The sequence below is a fragment of the Crocodylus siamensis genome, chromosome 2 (assembly GCF_052110815.1).
Source record: "Crocodylus siamensis isolate JL-2025a chromosome 2, ASM5211081v1, whole genome shotgun sequence".
NCBI classification, from domain to species: domain Eukaryota; kingdom Metazoa; phylum Chordata; order Crocodylia; family Crocodylidae; genus Crocodylus; species Crocodylus siamensis.
The window spans coordinates 190,757,965-190,778,635 of record NC_143396.1 but is presented as its reverse complement, the minus strand read 5'-3'; the positions used below and the strand labels follow the sequence as shown (position 1 = coordinate 190,778,635).

The window sequence follows — 20,671 nt, the reverse complement described above, 5'->3', positions numbered from 1 at the left end:
TCAGATGTCAAAGACTGTAGGTTCCTGTCACCTTCAGGAGGGGAAGAAATGCTCAAAATCCCTGCAACTCGGTGGACCCATATTCAGACAGCAGAGAAGGACTTAAAGGAAACCACAGCTCACTCTGCATTCCAACTACCCATCAATGCAATGGACAAGACCTCTGCATGTCTGTTCCCTAGAAGTTCAGCATGGAAAAAATGTATCTGGGACATTCATCTCTCACCCTTCTCCCTGACCTCGTACCTTCTCAATTGCAGGTCTAGAAACAGGAACAAGCAAAGACCAAGGCAGTCTCACACACTGCGAGGCATTCTAGGACTCTAGACAGGCAGTGGAGTTTGCTGCTGCTGCCGGAGTAAAATTTCTCCACCCTCGCCCCCTTTTTTTGCTCACAAGCCCATGTCCAGACATGGTGAATTCGAATTCATCAGCAAAAAAATGGGTCAGTTCTACCCTCAGCAACAGCAAACTCCACTGTTGCTCCACAAAACTACAATTCCCAGAATGCCTTGGGATCTTTCACACACTGCCTGTGCCAGCAGCCTGTGTCACAGATTTGGGCAGCAAGGCAAGCAATACCCCCACCGACCCTATCTTTCTGGCACCCCTGCCTTTAGGCAGTGCTTGAGGCATGTACCTGCTTGCCCACCCTACATTATCCTACTCCAGCCCTCAACAACCAACCGCGTGCAAAGCTGAAAAAACACAGAGCATCTGCATGGCCGCCAAGGGAGCAAGATCGCTGCAGTGTACCATGGCCTGCCAGTTCCCACCTGCCATAGCAAACTAGGTTCTCAGACCTTTGACAGAAAGAGCCAAAGTCAACCAACAGCTCCTTCATCTCAGCACCACACCATGACCCAAAATGGATTAGCCATCCCACAAAAGCTAGCCCAACAGTGGTTCAGTGATCACCGATTTTCTTTGCATGCTGCAGTGGTGGAAAGAGTTGGAGGCAGAAGAAAAGACCTGGGAATGGGCACTGACACACCACATCTGACTAGATGGCCTTCAGATTTGTTCTTTGTCTGAAAATGCTGACAGTTTTCAGGCCTGGTGTCGGTGTGATGGAGGGTCAGGTAAATCTGTTGGAAGCAAACAAGTTTTTGGATAATGTAGACACTTTTGAAATCCACATCTTACCAGTCAGTGATGCTGTATAATGTCCCTGCCCTAGTGCTGCTGGGAAACAGGGAGTCATTTTTTCCACAGATTAGGGGAAAAGGCAAAGTGAGAGGATGGATGAGATGTCTCCACAAGGCAGCCTAGCCTTTCAGCATTTGTGTTGAACAACTTTGTGGTTCTTTCGCATAAGGTAGTGGCCTGGTAGGCTTTTGAGTAACACAACACAATCCCTCATCAGAAATTTGGGAAGAAAGACATTAGGAAAAGCTCCTCTATGTATTCAGTCTGCAAGGCCTCAAGCACCTGACATTAACCACACTGTGCATGCTAACCCTGTGGCTATTACTTCTTTTCTCATTCTCCTTGATGCACAGACGCATCCGCTTTACTCTCACACATACTGCAAAGTAAAGCAATGCTTTAGACAGTCTGTGGCAGAGAACCCAGCTACTGTGCTTAAAATCAACTTGATACTTAGGGGACTTTTACTGCTATTTTTAGAAGCTTGAGGTTAGTTATTAAACAGTTTAAGCTTTATGTGCCTTAATACTAAAGTTAAAATGAAGAAGTTAATTGTAATCCTTCTGCTGTATTAAAAAGTTCCCCATCTGTATGTTTGCTAGCTAAATCTGCATCCCTGTGAAATCTTTTTCTCAAAGATTATTGCAAGCAAAGACACATTAGCACAGGAGGTGCCTTTAAAAAGAGGCCAGTATAATTTTTATTTTAAAAACCTGCATAGAAGCATGTGCACAGAAACTGCAGGGATGTGAAAATACATGAGCTACACTGAGAGCTAAAAGAGGCCCTTATCAGGAGCAATATTCCTGTCTGGCTAATCCAGAGCATAATGTTTATCACAGAGAGTAGTGTATTAATCTCAGGACAGTAACTGTACTTTAGAGATAGATGGGTTAACAACCCAGTTGTACACATCTAATACCATCCCCAGAGATTCCCATAGTAAGTAATCCTGCCATTTTCAATAGCACCACCCACAGCAGTCAGCAGTAAGTCCAAGGAACACACGTGCACAGGAATAAGATGTTAAGATTCTTGCATTTCAGAGATTCATGCCTCTGAATCATTTGTTTTAAGCTCATTTAAACTGAAGGACTCAGATAATAACTAACTTAACTCTTAGCACTTCATGTAAAGCTATCCAACTACAGCCACTTACTGGATGTTGAAGAATTCTTTATTTAACAAGGTGTGCGAATGTGTGTGTATTATAGAACACCTAAAAATAAATCCCCAACATAAATGTAGCTGCTTTCCATCTTCCAGCCCCTCGTCATGTTAAGACATAATCCATGTGTGACTAAATTTTACCAACCCCAGATTCCATAAATCCTCACTATGCAATCAAATGCAGGAAGCAGCTTACTTCCTATTTCCAGGCAAGTTTCACAAAAAACAACAAACGAACATTAGCTCACAGTATGCATAAACTACAGTGTTTAGAAGCAAGTATTCCAAGGCCTGAAGTTACTTGATTCATGATTCAGCATGGTCAGACATCTGTTTCAAATGGACTAGGTATACATCCTCCTGACACACTGCAGGGGGATGGACTCATCTTGAGGTCACATCCAGTGTTACATTTTTGTGATTAGTGAACAGAAATCAACACTGGATATAAAAACACCCTATGCTTTCCCCAAGAAAAGTTTGAAGGTCAGTCTCTTTTTCTAAATTTAAAATACATTTCTCCCATCAGCACAGTCCCCCTAAACAGGATGCCTTTAGCCACAAACTATATATTCTCTTAACTACACGGGAAGTTAAAATAACCAAAGGAGAAAGCACTAATTTAAGTGAACATGCAGCTCTTACATTTATTTTGTGATGTGCAACCTCAACTGCCAGACTACAAGACAGCAATTCAAATATTTTGAATTTCTCACTGGAATTACTGTTCACAGATTTTTTGAGAACTTTTAAAGGACCTGCGGTATACAGCACCTTCAAATCCCATGTTAATCATTTCATAGGATTAGGTTTAGAGAGACTAGGGCTGAGTACATATATTCAAGTGATATGGGAGAATTTTCCCAGGTTTGTTCCCATGGTAGAAAAACTTACCCAAAGCCACAAGTACAGACATTTTGAATGCTGAGGCCCTGAAGAGTGAAGAGCAGGGGGAGCCCTGTGCACATATCTCAGTATGCTCTTCAGGCTACCCTATTCTGCCTGACAACATAACATAAGTGCAACAGGGCAGCCTTGATTGGCTAACCCAGATGGCCCATGGTCAGCCTGTGCTGTCAGTGGGAGCATCTACACAAAACACTTTACAGCACAGTAGGCTAACTGACTGCGTGGTAAAGCACCACCATCTACACATGCAGATGCTTACTGTGAGTAAATTAGTCTAGTGCACAGTTAATATGCTACTTGCAAGTGGAGGTGGCAATTAACTGCACTTTAGTTACTGCACAGTAGAGCATGTGTAGACACCAACCAGGAGCAAATCTGCCCCACCACCAGGGGACCATCCTTTAGTCCCAGGGTCATGGGGTTAGGAGCTTCTCTAGCCACAGGGGTAGAATGCCTCTTTGCCTGCCCCAGCCTGCCCCTTAAAATGCTGCAGTGACCCTGAGGCTCTGTGCCACCTGCAGCTAGCCTCTAGCCTCCGGATCCCACAGCAGTGGCCCCAGGCCAGGCACACAGCCTGCCTGGACCCCAGCATTGTCCTCCAGCACAGCCCCACCACCTGCCTGCATGCCCGTGCTGTGCCCTTGCACTGGGCACCTGTCTGGGCCCAGCAACACCCAGAGTGTTGCACACAGCCTCTGGGGGAGCCACACTGGCATTGTCCCTGATGCCAAACACCACCTCCCAGGGGCAGAACTGGTCCTAGGAGGAAATGGGAGACCTCATGGCACTGTGGGGTGCAGCCAAATTTCTGAGCCATTTCCTCCAAAGCAGGCACTCCAATGGCCCCATCTATGAGGGCCTGTTGGGCCACATGCAGGAGCACAGGCGCACTGGTGCCACATAAAGGTCAAGGCCCTGAGGGCACAGCGGATCAGTATCACTGACCCCAACCACCAATCAGGGGCTGCCTGCAGGTCCATGCCCTTTACGTGGCAACTGGACCACATCCTCATGCCCCAGGACCCTGGCCAGAGCCATGACATGTATTCTAGCGCAGACGGCCTGCTAGAGCCTTCACTGCAGCCTGGAGGTCCACTACTGACCTGAAGGTCCACTACTCCACTAGTGCATGGGTCAAGCCCAGGCACTGCTAAAGTATGCCTGGTGGGGCTCCAGCTGGCCCGTGTCGATCCACATAAGCCAGGGGGAGGAGTGGATAGGCAAGCAAGTTCCCCAGTGAGGAGGAGCAGGGCCATCACCTCATCCAGCTGGCATAAAACGCCCGCTCCCCACCAGGGCTAGCAGGGAGGAATTGTGAAAGACATGGGCATCATGGGCACTTCCCACTCAGCCACTGAGCCAGCTTCCCCTGGCTGCTTTATGGGGCTGATGCCAGCCCAGAGGAGGCCAGGAGCAGGCTAGTGTCCTGAAGAGCAAATTTGCTCCCAAATAGCCACACGTGTAGACACCTGCCCAGGACAGGTCTACTGTGCCATACATTACTATGGAGTAAACCCATATAGCACTAATTCCATGTAGAGATGCACCCAGTATGTACAGATATTTGCTCTCCTGGGAGAAACTCTTCTGAAAGTGATTTAACCCTGGCTGTGCCCAAGTTATTTTTCTCCTACAGTGACCATTTTTAGTCTGGGAGAAAAAGCCTGTACACTCATGGTTTCTCCTGAGAGACCAGCAGTTCTGAAGGCCTAGAACTTGCATTTAAACAGTTTTTCACTCAAACTTACATCAGATCAGTTGGCTGTGAAAAGGAATACTGAAAAACTGTCAAATCATATTAACACCTTAAACAACAGACGTTACATTCATTAGTCCGATAAGAGCTGAGTAATGTGTGACTAAATGACGGAAACAGATTTGCACCTGAAGGAGACCAGCTCTTCAAATACTCTAACTTCCATTCACCAAACATCCCTTCAAGTATATATTCAAAACCATGTTTACTTGCACAACTGGGGTCTGAAAAGAAACTATGAACTTCAGTAGGCTGCAGTCTATCTCCTCCAGTATTATGAATGGATTTAGGTCCATTCACAGCATCTAAGAAAGTTGGCTGTGTCCTACAAAAGCTTGTGCCTCTGAATTAGCCTATAATGGGGTGAGCAAAATGTGGAACAGGGGCTGGATGTGGCCCGCCAGGCCATTCTATCCGGCCCGCAGGGCCCCTAAAAAGTTTAGAAAATTAATATTCATCTGCCCCGGCTGCCTATAATGCGGCCCTCGATGGTTTGCCAAAACTCAGTAAGTGGCCCTTTGCCCAAAATAATTGCCTGCCCCGGCCTATAAGATGCCACAATGCCCTGCCTAATAGATACGTTGTGCTTTTACATGTATATAGCATGCATGTTGCTAACCAAAGAAATACAATGCATTACAGCAGTGAGGACTAGAGAAAATGTCATCATAAAACAATGGATGATCAATCTAATGAACAGATTTAAATTGGTCAAGTGGTCAATTTATCATTCTGGAAGCAGTTCTTTTCCCTTCTTCTACAAGGGGAGACATGTCAACATAGCAAAATAACTCACCAATTAAGTCAACTGGTTTAATGTTCCTATGGTTAATACATTGAAAGGGTTGAGAAGCAAGTATGATGCAATGTTTGCTGCTATTTTGACTGCAAGTTATTCACTTTGTGAGAGGGCTGTAAAATTTACTTGGTAAGAGCCTTGGGGTTTAAAAGAAGGATTAATGTTTTACAAACCATGTGAAAATCTCCCACTTAAGTGAACTGAAGACTTCAGTTACCTTTAAGTAGGTGAAATTTCAACAAGAGCCATAAAATGAACTTATGACTATTAAAAGTCTCTTATTTAATACTAGGTAAAAAGCCCATTTAGTACCTTCTTTCAATGGAGAGACTCTATATCAGTGGTTCTCAACCTTTTTAGACTCAAGGTACCCCTCATTAGACTTGAGACACTTCTTCATAATTTTTATGAATTGAGCAGCACCCTATTTCATACTTGCCTCGTTGCAGAGGGGTCAGGCAGTATGGTATGCATGGAGGATCAGTCAGGCAGGGGAGAGCCTGATCCTACCCTTATCTCCTCACACCTGGCTTATCTCTTCAAATGTCACAGCACCCTTCAAAGGATTTTGTCGCATCTCTGACTGCTCTGGGACTCTGGTGGAGAATCACTGCTCTATAGTCACATTTTGATGGCTTTCTTTCATTATTAGTTAGTCAACTGGTTTCAATCCATACTATAATATTGAATGTAAAATATTGTTTTCATGTTTATATAGCCTTTTGCAACCCTTAACTGGATGAAAAGATCTGTTTGTAAAGATAAAAGACCTAAACAAGTTAGCTACTATGCCAGGGGTGGGCAAAATGAGGCCTGGGGGGCTAGATGTGGCCCATCAGGCCATTCTATCTGGCCCGTGGGGCCCCTAAAAGTTTAGAAAATTAATATTTATCTGCCCCTGGCTGCCTATCATGCGGCCCTCAATGGCTTGCCAAAACTCAGTAAGTGGCCCTCTGCCCAAAATAATTGCCCACCCCTGTACTATGTGAGCCACAGGGCTCCTCTGCTCCAAACATTCACAGCTATTCTTTAGGCCCACCACTTATATATTGGGGGTCCATTGTAAATATGGTTTATATCTGGTGGACTTTGACCTCCATCATTTTGTACAAAGTTAGTTTAGACTTTATAACAACATGTAAGATCAGTCAGCCGCACTGGGCTGATGTTATCACATCAAAATATCCAACAGTCAAGTTAAAAAGCACTACATGCTATTATAAACCTCCTGCACAATCTTGTAAATTTATATGCAAGTATTCATAAAACAAATGTTTTTTCTTCCTCCCCATTAATATATACCTGAGGAAAAACATCTTGCATTCAAAAGCTTGTCTAACTCTATCCCAGCTACAACAGTTGGTCAAATGAAAGATATAATCCTAAAAAACCTTTGCATTTCTGGATGATCGTGACTACAATACCTCACTCTTACACTAAGCCGCCCCCTCCTTCCCCCCCGCACACACACACACCCATGAAACTAGTGCACAGAGAGAGATTGTGTCAATGGATGTACAAAGCTTTTATCATGAAATCATCATTCGTTACCCTCTTCAAAATTAAGCTATTAATAACTCAGGAAATTTAACCAGCACTACAAGTAGTAAAGGTGCAAATCAAGTACACAGATACATGCTGGACTCTCTCCAATTTGTCTACAGAAACAATGTGGACAAACTGGAGAGAGAGTCCAAAGGAGGGCAATGAAAATGGTTACGGGGCTAGGGCACATGACTTATGAGGAGAGGCTGAGGGAAAAGGGCTTATTTAGTCTGGAGAAGTGAAGACTGAGAGGGGATTTAATAGCAGCCTTCAACTACCTGACAGGGGGATTCCAAAGAGTTTGGAGCTAGACTGTTCTCAGTGGTGGCAAATGACAGAACAAGAAGCAATGGTCTCAAGTTGCAAGGGAAGTTTAGGTTAGATATTAGGAAAAGCTCTCACTAGGAGGGTAGTAAAACACTGAAACAGGTTACCCAGACAGGTTGTGGAATCTCCATTCTTGGAGGTTTTTAAGACCCAGCAAGACAAAGCCTTAGGTGGGATGATTTAGTTGGGGATGGTCCTGCCTTGAGCAGAGGGCTGGACTAAATGACCTTCTGAGGTCTCTTCCAACCCTAATTTTCTCTGATTCTACAGTTCTGTGTTAAACCAGAACAGTCCACTTATCCTTATTCTTTTCACCAAGCAAAAAAACCTAATGTGATCCACTAATGAGCATATCGTGGGATCCCTTCCAGTACTAACGTCCAAGAAACCTATAGGCTGCAGGCCTCTCATTCTGCCGTGCCCCAGCACCTTGTAAAGGATGCAAGACTTACCACCCCAGACAGCAGATCTTTTCTTTTTTGCTGAAATTATATTAAACTTTGCTTTTAACTTCTGAACATCCCAAATTCAATCCCAAGGGTGTCAGTCAAGATAATGACCATCAGTCAGAGCCAAAAAAATGGTTTCTTGTAGAACATTTCTCCTTAGAACCACTATTGGGCTATTTCACATCCTGTACTTCATAACCAGCCTTGACACTATCATGCCATTTGAACACAAAACATGGGTCTAGAATAGCGATTCTCAACCAGGAGAGTGCAGCACCCTGGGGTGTTATGAGATCTTTTTAATGGTGCTGCAGAGTGCTATGCAACATTAGTATTATTAGGTGTGCAAACACCTATACATGAGTTACAAGATAAACCCAGAGATTTCAAATGGGAATCCATAGTGTCAAAAACATTCTGACCTATTCCCAGTTCATTGTAATAGGAGAACTGGTGTTATTTGTCTGTAGTCAAAAATAAGTGAAAAGGTAAGAACTGGCATTTTCTGAGATGTGCCTTAAGTTTAAAAAAAGGCTCAGAACCACTGGACACAAACCTGACACATTTGGTCTTAAATTAGATAGGTTTGGGAACACTGTAGTTTTAAAAACAGCAGAAAAACTTAAGAGAATTTTGTTCTAAACAGAAAGATGGGAACAATTGAGAAAATAGAGAATTTATTCTGACTTATTTTTAAAGTCTTTAAATATGACTTGAATGTATCCTATACTGAGTCACAAGGATTGCACAACTCTAAAGGTTTAATCATTAAAGGTGACCCAAGAATATGGCTGTTTACTAACCGCACACCAATGATTTTTAAATGATAAATTATCCCCGGGGCCACGTGTAGAAACAAGAAGCAGGAAGGGTTTAGAAACCCTTTTTAAAACAGAAACAGGTTTTGGTTAAACAGTGGTGAAGCTCAGTTGCAGATAAGGGAGCTGAAAATAAGACTCAAAATGGGGCCATAGATGAAAGTAATGTATTGCTTAAGTCTACAATTTTCTCCACTACCTTCTTTCTCCAAGTACCAGGAAGGTAGAAGCCTGCTTGCAAAAGCTAGAGAGTTGTGGGTACCCAACTCTGGAACAAGCAAGCGGAGAAAATAAAAAACATGCATGCATCACTATTATCATTTTCAGAGTTTTCTCATCAGAACAGAAGGCCAAGCTGTTTCCAGATAATTACTGCACTAATCCAGAGCCCTGGACTCTCCAGCTTGGATAATTATAACATGCACATAGAATGACATGACCCAGTTTGTCACTACTTCAATTCTGATTAGGCCTGCCCCTTTCAGGCAAGACAATAACTCAATAAGATGCTAATTTGCTTTCTACGCTACACTGGAAACATGTTCAGGCTTGAAACCAGGATCTGATCCTGACTACAGTGGATTTGATTTAAATCAAATCAATTTAAATCCTGATTTAAATCCCTGGTCTGGAAGCCTCGATTTAATCACTGTTTTCTGTAAAAGTGCATTCTTGTTGTTTGATATCCTTTATTCATTTAACATCTTGAAACTTTGCAGTTTTAGAAAAAGGGTCTTACCACTGCGGAATAAAGTAGGAGAATCACTTACCTTGACTTGCAAGCACCACTCATTTTAATATAGTTCAGTGATGCTATTGACTCATTTTGCTGCAAGAGCACATTGCTGGCTCATATTCAGGTTAGGGTTCCTTATAAGCCCCAGGTCCTCTTCTGAGATATTACAACCTAGCTAGTTGCTCCCCAGTCTCTATTTGTGCATGAGATTGTTGTATCCCAAGAGGAGAAATTTGCATTTGTTCTTATTGTATTTAATTCAGTTGATTTCAAACAATTTAACAAGTTTATCAAGTTCATTCTGAAATCTAGCTCTACCCTCCCGAGTGTCTGCAGCTCTCCCCAACTTGGTGTCATCTGCATATTTGCTAAGTGTGCACTTAACCACATTGTCCAAATCATTAATAAAAATAGTAAACATTCAAGACAAAACCCTGGGGAACTCCACCCCATACCTCCTACCAGTTGGACAGTGGAACACTGCTGAATACAATGATTTATCTAGACTACATTTCCTTAGCTTAAATGAAAATGTCATGAGAGACAGTGTCAAAAACCTTGTTAAAATTGAGGTATAACCCATTGCTCTTCCACATCCACAGAGACCACCACTTTGCTGTATAAGGAAATCAGGATGGTCAGCATGAGTTGCTCTTGAAAAATGTGTTTTGCCACTCCTGATCAGCTTGCGGTCCTCTAGACCAGGGGTTTTCAAACAGGGGTATGTGTACCCCTGGGGTACTTGGCAGCTGGTGTTGGTGCCACCACCACTTCTGCCACCACTGTGCCACCAGCACATCTGCTGCTGTGTCACTGGCATGCTTACCGATTGGCCACTGGGGATCACCCCCCGCTCGTCTGGCTGCTGGGGGACTCCTGCCTTCTTGACTGGCTGCCGGGGGTACACTGACTCAAAAAGGTTGAAAACCCCTGCTCTAGATGCTTAGAAATAAGGTCCTTGATAATGTGCTCCATAACCTTTCCAGGTAACAAGGCCAGACTGACTGGTCTATAATTCCCTTCCTAAAAATGGACATTATTTTTTACCCTCTCCAATTGCCTGGAACCTCACCCAACCTCCACAAATTCTCAGAGAGAATAGCCAGTGGCTCTGCAGTTGCTTTGGCCAGTTCTTTTGAGTACTCTCCAATGCACCTCATCTGCCCAGATGACCTAAAAACACCCAGCTTCTCGCAAGTAATCCCAAACCTGTACTTTCTCTGCTCTAAACTGTTTATCTTCTTCTGCCATCTGGTAGTTGATCTTATTTGTAAAGACTGAAGAAGGAAAGACATTAAATACTTAAGCCTTCTCTGCATCATCCATTATTAGATTGTAGTTCTCTTACTGAATGTGAAGAGCAGTTTCCTTGATCTTCCTCTTCCTTCTGACATATACCACTCCAATCCATACTGCAGTATGCTTGGTACGTTGCTACTGAAGCTTACTGCCAATACTGCTGGTGATGAAATTTCCATATCAGGCTGAGTCTCCAATAAGCAGCACTCACCTTATACAGTTACCTTAAGGCATTTTATAGTATATTCAGTCATCAGAGTTACAAAAGCAAGCACACTCATCAACAGTAGTCAAGGCTACTTATCTTAGAATAATAAAATAATCTGAAATCATACCAACTTTTATAACCTTTGTTTTTAACTTATTGATAATAACCCCCAATTGCAAACAGTTCTAATTAAGCCATTGGTCTTCTGCCAAAATTTAATTTATCAATGTATTCAAGAAGAACATAGCTGAATTCCAGATCTTCAAGCTCTCTGTCTACCCAGGGAATTCCAGTTTCCTGCCAGAAGTCTGTTTCATGGCAAAGTTAACGGCTACAAACAAAGAGGAGAGTCTAGCCCCGAGAGTAACACCAGACTGATTGTTCATGCTGTGATCACCAACCAGGAACATCTGGCATCTTAACAAGAGTTTTGGAAGACCTAGATAAGTATACAAGGAATCCACAGATTTCAGTTTACAGAGATCCTCTGTCCACACTGTCAAAGGCTTTCTGAACGTCAGTAAATTTTAAAATGAGTGGTAGCTCCCAAATTGAAGTTTTGTTTGACAACAGTGCCTCATGTGAAGGTACCAATACAAGAATGAATGAAAGAAAAAGGCCAATTTTGCTCAGCACACCACAGCCAGCCCAGGCTCTGGGCAGATGCTACCAGCCACAGAGCCAACGTTGCCAACCCCTGCATTGGAATCAATCTAAAATGTGGGGTGCCAACTACAGGAATGTTAAGGAGATTAGCTTCCTAATCAAGAGGAATCGGAATGAATCCACAATTGATTTATTTATGAAATGATGGCAAGAGCGAGATGGGAAGGAGTGGAGAGAAGGGCCCCAGGCCACACAAAGGATTCAGAGATGGAACCTGCAGTTAACTATGTGCTATGATATTACTTATACACTAATAAAAACCTCAAAACAGAGGAGGTGTGGGGGAATGTTTCCTGGCTGGAACATTATAGTGGCTAATTAGGACAGTAGTACCCTTTCATAAAAACACACACAGCATTACCCTAGATATTGGCTCCTATGCTGCACTTTCACCGAGCTGAAGCACACATAATAGTGGAAATGAAATGAATTGACATCTATGAAACAGACCCCAAAATATGGAGTATGCAGCTTGCATTTTAACCTTGGAGCTGATGATTCATCCTGGATAACCACAATATTCCTTGTATGGCCAGACATCAAAGCTATTTATAGCTGCACTTGGTTTGGGAGAAAAGAGAAAAACTCAACATCTTACAACTGACAGCTCTCAAACCTTGAGGATGGCATGGGAAACTGCGAACAAGGAATCATCTACACACAAGACTGAACAATGTTAAGTATGTTTAAACCAAGACTATGGATTCTTAAGCCATTACCTGGGTTAGCTTTTCGAAACTTCCATGTCCCTCAATGGATTAACATTTTTTTCTCTAACCTTACCTATCTTGCCTCTCTCAGCAGTGCCCCCTCTTTTAACTCCCCCTTCCTTACCCTTTATATGTTAGTCACTGCTTTCTATTAGAAACTTTGCTTCCTGCAGTCCCCTCACAACATCAGATGAAATAAGCCACTGGTTACGAAAGCTTATGAATCTCTAATTTAGTTGCTCTATAACGTGCAAAGCTACCTTACTTTCTATCAGATAAGATTCAAATACTTATTCTCAGGGCATCCAGGCTGTTTAAAGGAGAAATCAATTAAGTAGTAGGTAAGGAATTGAACTCTAGCTCTGAAGTGCTATAATTCAATAGTAGCCCACACCATCTTCTGGAAGGGGTGAAAGTATCCAGTGACTCAAGTCAACACTGATTCCATCACGGGAAATATTCCTTGGCTTAAAGGAGAGTCACAGTCACATCCCCAAACCCCGAGAAAAGATACTGGATAGGGGGAGGCGGTGTCTCCAACATCACCAAGTCCCAGCATAGCAACATTTTTGCTGGGTAAAGGTAAATAATACATGTAAAGCAAACCTGAGAAATGTATTTCAATGCCAGTAAGAAGTCACTTATCCAGACAGAATATTAATGACTCTCCCATGTTGCACCAAATGGCCATTATCAACGTTTCTATGTTCTCTGAAATACAGCACTTTTTGCTCTCTTTCAATTTGCTGAATTTAAACTGGTGTAGAAAACAGCGGATCCAATTCGCATCTCAAGCCACTGAGAAAGGTGTCAAAGTTACAACAGAGTAAAACACATTACTACCTTCAAAAGGATAAGAGTGAGGAGATAATCAATAAGCATCTGTATTTTTGGGGATTAAAAACACCTTTCTTGACCAAATGTTCTTTAAACCTTTGTCAGACAATAAGGAGCATTCATTTCACTGTTTTACATGCTATCTATTTGAAGCTGTCTTTTTAATTATAAGGATCAGGCCAAGTAACACCACCTGCTTTTATCCACAGCCAAACACCATTGTAAAAAAAAATTAAACTTGGCATAGAAAATTTGTATTTCATTTGCTGGACAATATAGTCTCCTTCTGACAATGGCTTTTTTCTACTAGTGAACAAGGGCTTGTACCTTGACACTGTGCGAGAGAGAGTCAGCCAGCAAGTAATGAGTCTAATTTTTCTCAAATAAACGACAGACATGGAAGGTTCTCTTCTTTACTTCTTGCCTAATGAAGCCACAGTAAACTCAGAAGTTTATACCAAGGCCCTGAAGGAACTGAAACATGATGTGCAAAGAGCCTGTCCTGACTCAGACATAACAGAGATGCTGTTTCTGCCTGGCCATACATCAGCTTGTGTGCTATGGAGACAGTTTCATTATTTGGATGGACTGTGCTGCCCTAGCCTCTGTAGAGCCCAAAGGATAAATGAGGTAATGTGAAGGTGACTTTTTCAGGATAGAGGAAGTGATGGAGGCCATGTGACAGTAAGGACAAGGACTTTTACAATGCTAGGATACATGCCTTTGTTCACCAGTAGAAAAAACTCCCCTGATGGAGAAGGAGACTGTGTTGAAAAATAACTATATGTTCAATGACAATGTACAAATTTTCTGTGCAAGATTAAAATTTATCAATGGTATTAGGCTGAGTGGGGATTGATGGGGGGGAAAGGGAGAGAAAGAACTACTTCCTGACCCTATTATGATGTGTTGGAACCTGAACAATGACTCCTTCACCATTAGGAGAATTTGCTAAATCAATGCTTAAGTACTTCATGACCTGCAGTACAAAGCCCCTACTATTGTTGTCACATTATGGTTACAGTTTGGTTTGTCCTCTTCTCCATAATTAAGTCTACACTGTTTGAGGTTTAAACTGGTGCAGAACACTTATAATTAGTTGAACTCTGCCTTGGGTTATTCACATTCTTAAATGACAAGCAGATCACCTCTGGCATTTCATTCAGACCTCAGTTCATCACTTCATAGTGATCAGCCACTGTAATAAATAGTAATTTTTTTCTTCCAGTCAATAGGAAGAAGTTAATGCAAATCTTCAAACCTTTTTTCCAGCAGGATGGCTGCAGGCAAGTAAAGGCTGATCTTCCAGATCGTGACAACAGAGAAGTAAGAGGAAGAACATATGTTTTCTTTAGAACTGTTCCCACACTAAGATATACTGCAAAGGATTCAACTTAACCACTGTACCCACTATTTGCACGTGGTTTAGTACCACACTCACATAGGATCACACTTTGCTAAGTGGTAGAAAAAAAATGAGTGAGGTTAGTGGGTGGGTCAGGCTTGCAAGAAGACAATGAAAATGAAAGAGTCAATGTAGGTAGAGGAAAAATTTAGCTTCACAACTGGGGGCTCAGTCCAGTCCTAGAAACTCTGTATTTTAAGGCCAACTTTCTAAAATTCATCATTCCTCTCTGTCCATCACATGACCATTTTTATCACCCTTTTCCTCAGCATGTGTGCAAAATGAAGCCGAGCTAAAGGAAAACCCTTGTTTGCTAAGGAGCAGGCACCATTTCTGCCTCACCATAGTTCTATACAATGTAAACTATTATTATAACAGGCATATACAATCATAAACATACAACTCATCATGGCTCATTTCAGAAAAAGGTCAATTGTCAGAAGAGGAAAAAAAGTATCCAATTCAGGAGACCTTACTACTTCTTCCAAAGTATTTAGAGAGCAGCAAATAACAGCAACATAGGTTAACTGGAACTCTGAAGAAACTAATATTATTAAGTACTTTAAATGGTTATATCTTACCTCTTCGGGCACAATGATTAATGGATATTTGTCCTCAGATAAAAAATTGAAAATAACCCACACTTTAAATGCCTCATCCTCACTAATAACTAAAGGACTTTTAGCAGTGTTCTTTCTGGCGCACAAAGTCCAGCACATCCTGTTGAACTCAACTTTGTCAAAGTTTCCTTGAACCTAAATAGGAAGAAAGAAAAAAAGTTAACTGACATGAAATAGCATACGTTGTGCAGAGAGATGAGCATAATTGAGACTATTTTGATCAAGAAACAAATGCGCACAGAAAAGTTGAATTCTTACAGGCCACTATAATTATCTAGTCTGATCTCTGGCTTTGAAGGCCATAGATTTTCATGCAATAAAAGCTAGTGCAAACCCATAATTTCTGTCTGAACTAGAGCATATTTTAAAAATACATCAAGTCCTGATTTTAAAATATTTCATGAAAGAAACCCCACCATATTTCATGTTTAGTCCAGTTGTCAATTTAGATATCTATCACCTTAAATTTCTCAACTCCAGTTATCCCTGTGTTGTAACATGTTCCTCAGATGGATGAACAAAATCAGTCCAAATGCCATTATATTAAAATGCACACACCTCACACTAAGAAAACAAATTGGGAAGAGTAAGTGTAAAAGATATAAAATAAATAAATAGATTATCATACGATAAAATGTAATGCTTATATAATAAGCATGCACTCACTTTTTTTTCTTAAAAGTCATGCAATTCTTCCCCCACCCAAACTCACTGAAATTTATTCTTTATCTGATTGAATATTTCCATTCAGTTTCTTCTTCATAAACTTTTACCACCTTCAACATCCAATTCTATAATTTGTAAATAACCTACAGATGTTAAAGTCTTCTATTCCTCATGTTACAATCATTTTTATGCATTATTTCAGGGACTGGACTCAATGATCTTCCGAGGTCCCTTCCAGCCCTAATGTCTATGAAATAATGCCTATGAAATTGTTAGATCCAAGCCAATTCCACCATTGATTGCCCTACAGTTCTGACACACTGTTTCTTTGCCAGCAGGGAAGTTGAATGTGCATTTTCCATTATAATGGGTTCTCTCTCATTTTTAAAAAGCATGAATAAGAGGTCCTTTTACCCCTTGAAAAATGTAATCCCAGAGTTGCCTTGGGACTGGGCACAAAATGCATTTTCAATTGCCCATCATCTGGTAGGTATCACCAGTAAACTGTGCAACTTACTTTTATTGCACAAAGCTTAATCTGCAAAGAGGTCTAGCATGGTAAAGCAGGGGTTGGAAACCTATGGTTCATGGGGGCTGGATCCATCAAGTGAAAAGGTCTGATATGGCACAGGGAATTGATGGCACAGAACTGCACCATGCCATCCATCCCTTCCTCAATAGCACTCCCCTGTACTGTGGAGTCTGCTGCTCCATAGCATCTGTGCTTACTATTGGTGCAGAGAAAATGGGATAGGTGGAGGCAGCTGGCCACTCCAGGGGGCAGGGACTGGCAGCCCATGACATGGGGCCTGGGTCACAAAGGGCAGCCCATGCCAGCAAAAGGTTGCTGCCCCCTTACACTGAGGGTAAACAGAAGACAGACAAAGGTTAGCTCAAGGAGCAACTTAACTGGCATAAAGTATAGACAAAAACAAAATTTCCAAGGACAAAAAAAAAAAATCCCAAGCCCATGCTAAGTAGTGTACATATATGTACTAAGATTTCCAAGGCTGAAGAAAACCATGAAGGAAGGTTATAGCCTTATATTTATCAGGTTAAAGCCTTATATTTTCTTTCAAACATCTGACTGCCAGTACAGAGTAAGGATATGATGCTGGGGAGGGAGAGGATCAGAGTAAAACTGTTTAGAAATGAGGCTCTAAAAAGAAGCCCGAAACATCACAATGTAACAAGACGCCTTTAATATTATTGCATTTGCTTTGTTTGTCCATTTGCTATTACCCTCCATTGCACATCTTTTTCTTTTCATCTACTTTAACCAGAAAGATTTAGTGGCAGGCCCTTGTCTTATTCTACTTTCCATAAAATCCCTGGCTTGCTTCAAAGCGTTATTTAAAAAAAAAAAAGAGGAATAAACTGTAACACAGACAAGTGCATTTCTCACACAATGCATATCTCCTGAGTAACTGAGATACCCTCAGTGGCATTTGCCACTACGCCATAATCTTGCAACAAAGCTTCCTTTTTTCAACTAGTTTCTTTACATAAACATTGAGATACTGAAGTTCCTGTAATATTATTACCGGCTTTGGGTTTGTAAAGAGGGAGATCCCTTGGCTACTCTAAACAATCAAAAACATTGTATCAGGAGAGTATGGCCCATTAAAAAGGTTCCCAGGTATGTTGGAGCACATGTCGAGACTTGTACTTAACAGGTTGTTTCTTTATTACTTTTATTTTCAATAGCATGTTATGGTTTATTTTGCTGCAAGTAAGATGCAAACAAAAACAAGCAGCAGTATGCGGAGGGGAGGAGGGGGAGCGGGGGAAGACCTAGCCTTCCCACAGAGTAAACTGACAGATACAAGCAGATTAGGAAGAAAATGTTTCCAACTGGTCAATTGGTGAGCTCTTCTATATCCTGTTTGTTTCCAGAAAAAAATAATTATTCAGGGTTAGATCCTACAAGAGAGCATGGCCCTCCAGCACTGAGCACTGCAATTCTTCCCCATAGCATGCCTTACCCTGGAGCAGCATCTACAACCCGAAGAAAGGCGTCCAGGCCACCTCTACCTCCACAGGGAGAGTCAGGAATCCCATGCTGATGCACACAACAGACAGCACATTAAGCAAGGAATAATTTTAAATTAAACACTCACGAGAGCAGGAATTGAAACTCAGGTCTTTCTGCTCCCAGGTGAGGGCCATCATCACAAAGCCATGTCTGTTTTCCCTCCCCATCAGCAAACCAATGAAGTCTGAATTCTTTTCAGCTGTTTTAGGTCCACATCTCAACAGCAATAGGCTTGATGAAGTGGAACAGTTCCACCATGAGAAATGGGAGTGCTTCAACTTCAGATGCTTCTCAAGTAAATCTCAGGATGTCATCCTCCCACTGTACTCAGCCTTGATGAAGCCACAACTGAAGTACTGCATCCAATTCTGGGCTCCACAATTCAGGAAGGATGTGGAGAAGCTCAAGAGAGTCCAGAGGAGAGCCACACACATGAACAGAGGACAGGACAACAGGCCTTAGGAAGAGAGGCTGGGAGTCATGAGACTCTTCAGCCTAGAGAAGCACAGGCTCAGGGGTGACCTGGTGGCAGGCTATAAATACATCAGAAGTGTGCATCAGGATGGGAGAATGTCTGTGCACCAGACAGCCCCAGGGCGTGACAAGAACCAACGGTCACAAACTCCTCCGTGACTGTTTTAGGCTGAACATAAGGAAAAACTTCTTTACTCTCCGAGCCCCCAAGGCCTGGAACAGGTTCCCTGCAGAGGCAGTGCAAGCACCTACTCCAGACTCCTTTAAGAAATGTTTGGATGCTTATCTTGCTGGGATCCTTTGACCCTAGCTGACTTCCTGCCCTTGGGGCAGGGGGCTGGACTAGATGATCTTCCGAGGTCTCTTCCAGCCCTAATGTCCATGAAAACTATGAACACCCTCAAGGAAGGTGGGGGATGAGGGTATAACTCCTTTCAGGAAGATGGCACTGAACTGGAGGTCTCCCACATCGTAATGGCATGTTCTACATTGCACTACTGTATACAAAATTGGGTGGCACCAGCTGTCACTGCACTTTGAGCAAAAACCAGTGAAGTAAGCATGCTCTGAGAACACTCACTAGGGAGACGAGCAGAGGAATGCCTCATTTCTGGATTCTGGCTGAGCTTTGCTATAAGCAGAGAGCAGAGGTGCTTCTGCATGTACACAGAAACAAAACTCTGGGTGTCTGAGGCACTTTTAGATGAGAAAAAACAAAGGTACCTATGAAGCTGAGCCCTCCCCAGGGTTTGGAAAGAACTGAACAAGAGTTTTCAGGGTTATAGTCTGAGATTCGAAATTCCACTGAAGTCCCAATTTAGTCAAAATCCTTACTGGACAAAAGTTGAAGGCTCTAATCCAGCGGTGGGCAAAATATGGCCCGTAGGCCAGAGGGACTTTGTCCAGCCTGGCCTAGGCACCATCTGTGCCACCCCCTGGGCACACAGTGGGGCTAGGGCAGCACCACAATTGGATTGCCTTTCTAGGTGGCTCCTTCCGGCTGCCACCGCCACTGGCCCCAGCCCTCTGGTACTGGCAGGGACCCATGTGCACAGACCCAAGCCCAGCCCGCTCTGCGCCCATTCTGGACTCTGCCCAAAGCGGACCAGCTGGAACCCACACACACAGCCCCAACCAGCCCTGTGCCTGCTCTGGACTAGCCTACCCACGATAAGGAGAAGCAGCAGCAGCATTGGTGGGCAGGCAGAAGCTGCTGCTCACCACAGGGGAAAAGCACCGCTCTCCCTCCTGTTGCCAGGTGCTTCTTGCTGCAGCCACCCAAAGCCAGCACATGGGCTGCCCTGCCACTCCTCTGCACTGCTGTTGCTGCCCGGAGCTGGTCTGCTCTGCTGGGCTGAGTCCAGAGTGGGCATGGGCAGGCTGGGGTCAGGGCTGTGTGCATGGGTCCCCGCCAGTACTGGAGGGCTAGGGCCAGTGGCAGTAGGAAGAAGCTGGCACCACCGCCCAGGATGCCTACGAAGGCAGGGCAGACTGAGGGTTGTGTGCTATTGGCAGTGGTGCATGGGCTCCAGGCTACTGCGAGGGGGGCAGGGAGGGAAGGGGTGATGCCCAGCCTACGACAGCTCCCAGAACTGCCTATCTGGCCTGTGGGCAAAAATAATTGTTCACCCCTACGCTAATCACACAATAAACTCCATGCAGAGCTCACTGCTGGACTGAAGCCTAAAGTAAGTGAGTTTGCCAACTTTATGTTGGTGAAGAGTTGGGGGAAGAAAAGGGGAACCAAGTCAGGTAATCTGGATTAACACTAGAATTTTTTTCCTTAAAGTTAAGACAATTGTTTAATCAGAGGAAGCCCTAAGGGATTAAATGTCCAGAAGAAGATAATAATGTTAGTCTGAAGTCAGGCAGAAGGCAGGGTAGAGCTGCACCTTACAGACTAATTCAATAAGATGCATAAGAACCGATTAAGCATTTGATGAAGCTATTGCTCATGAAAACTGATGCATTTCTGAGCTATATAATGTCTACCCAAAAACAAGGATGTTGAAATCAAAAGTGAAAAGTGAAGCTAAATTGTTCACAGTTAGCAAAGATCCAATAAAATACTCAAGAACCCTCTTGAAAATATT

At 42.9% G+C, this 20,671-nt stretch overlaps 1 protein-coding gene across 1 annotated transcript in view; it reads right to left on the bottom strand.

Moving 5' to 3' along the window:
• The window catches only part of SWAP70 (switching B cell complex subunit SWAP70), a 66,780-nt gene that overhangs the window by 26,195 nt on the left and 19,914 nt on the right, over nucleotides 1-20,671 (bottom strand). Inside the window, exon 3 of the mRNA XM_090032678.1 lies at nucleotides 15,365-15,538. Coding sequence (XP_089888804.1) covers nucleotides 15,365-15,538 — 174 coding nt within the window. The remainder of the gene's footprint in view (nucleotides 1-15,364; nucleotides 15,539-20,671) is intronic.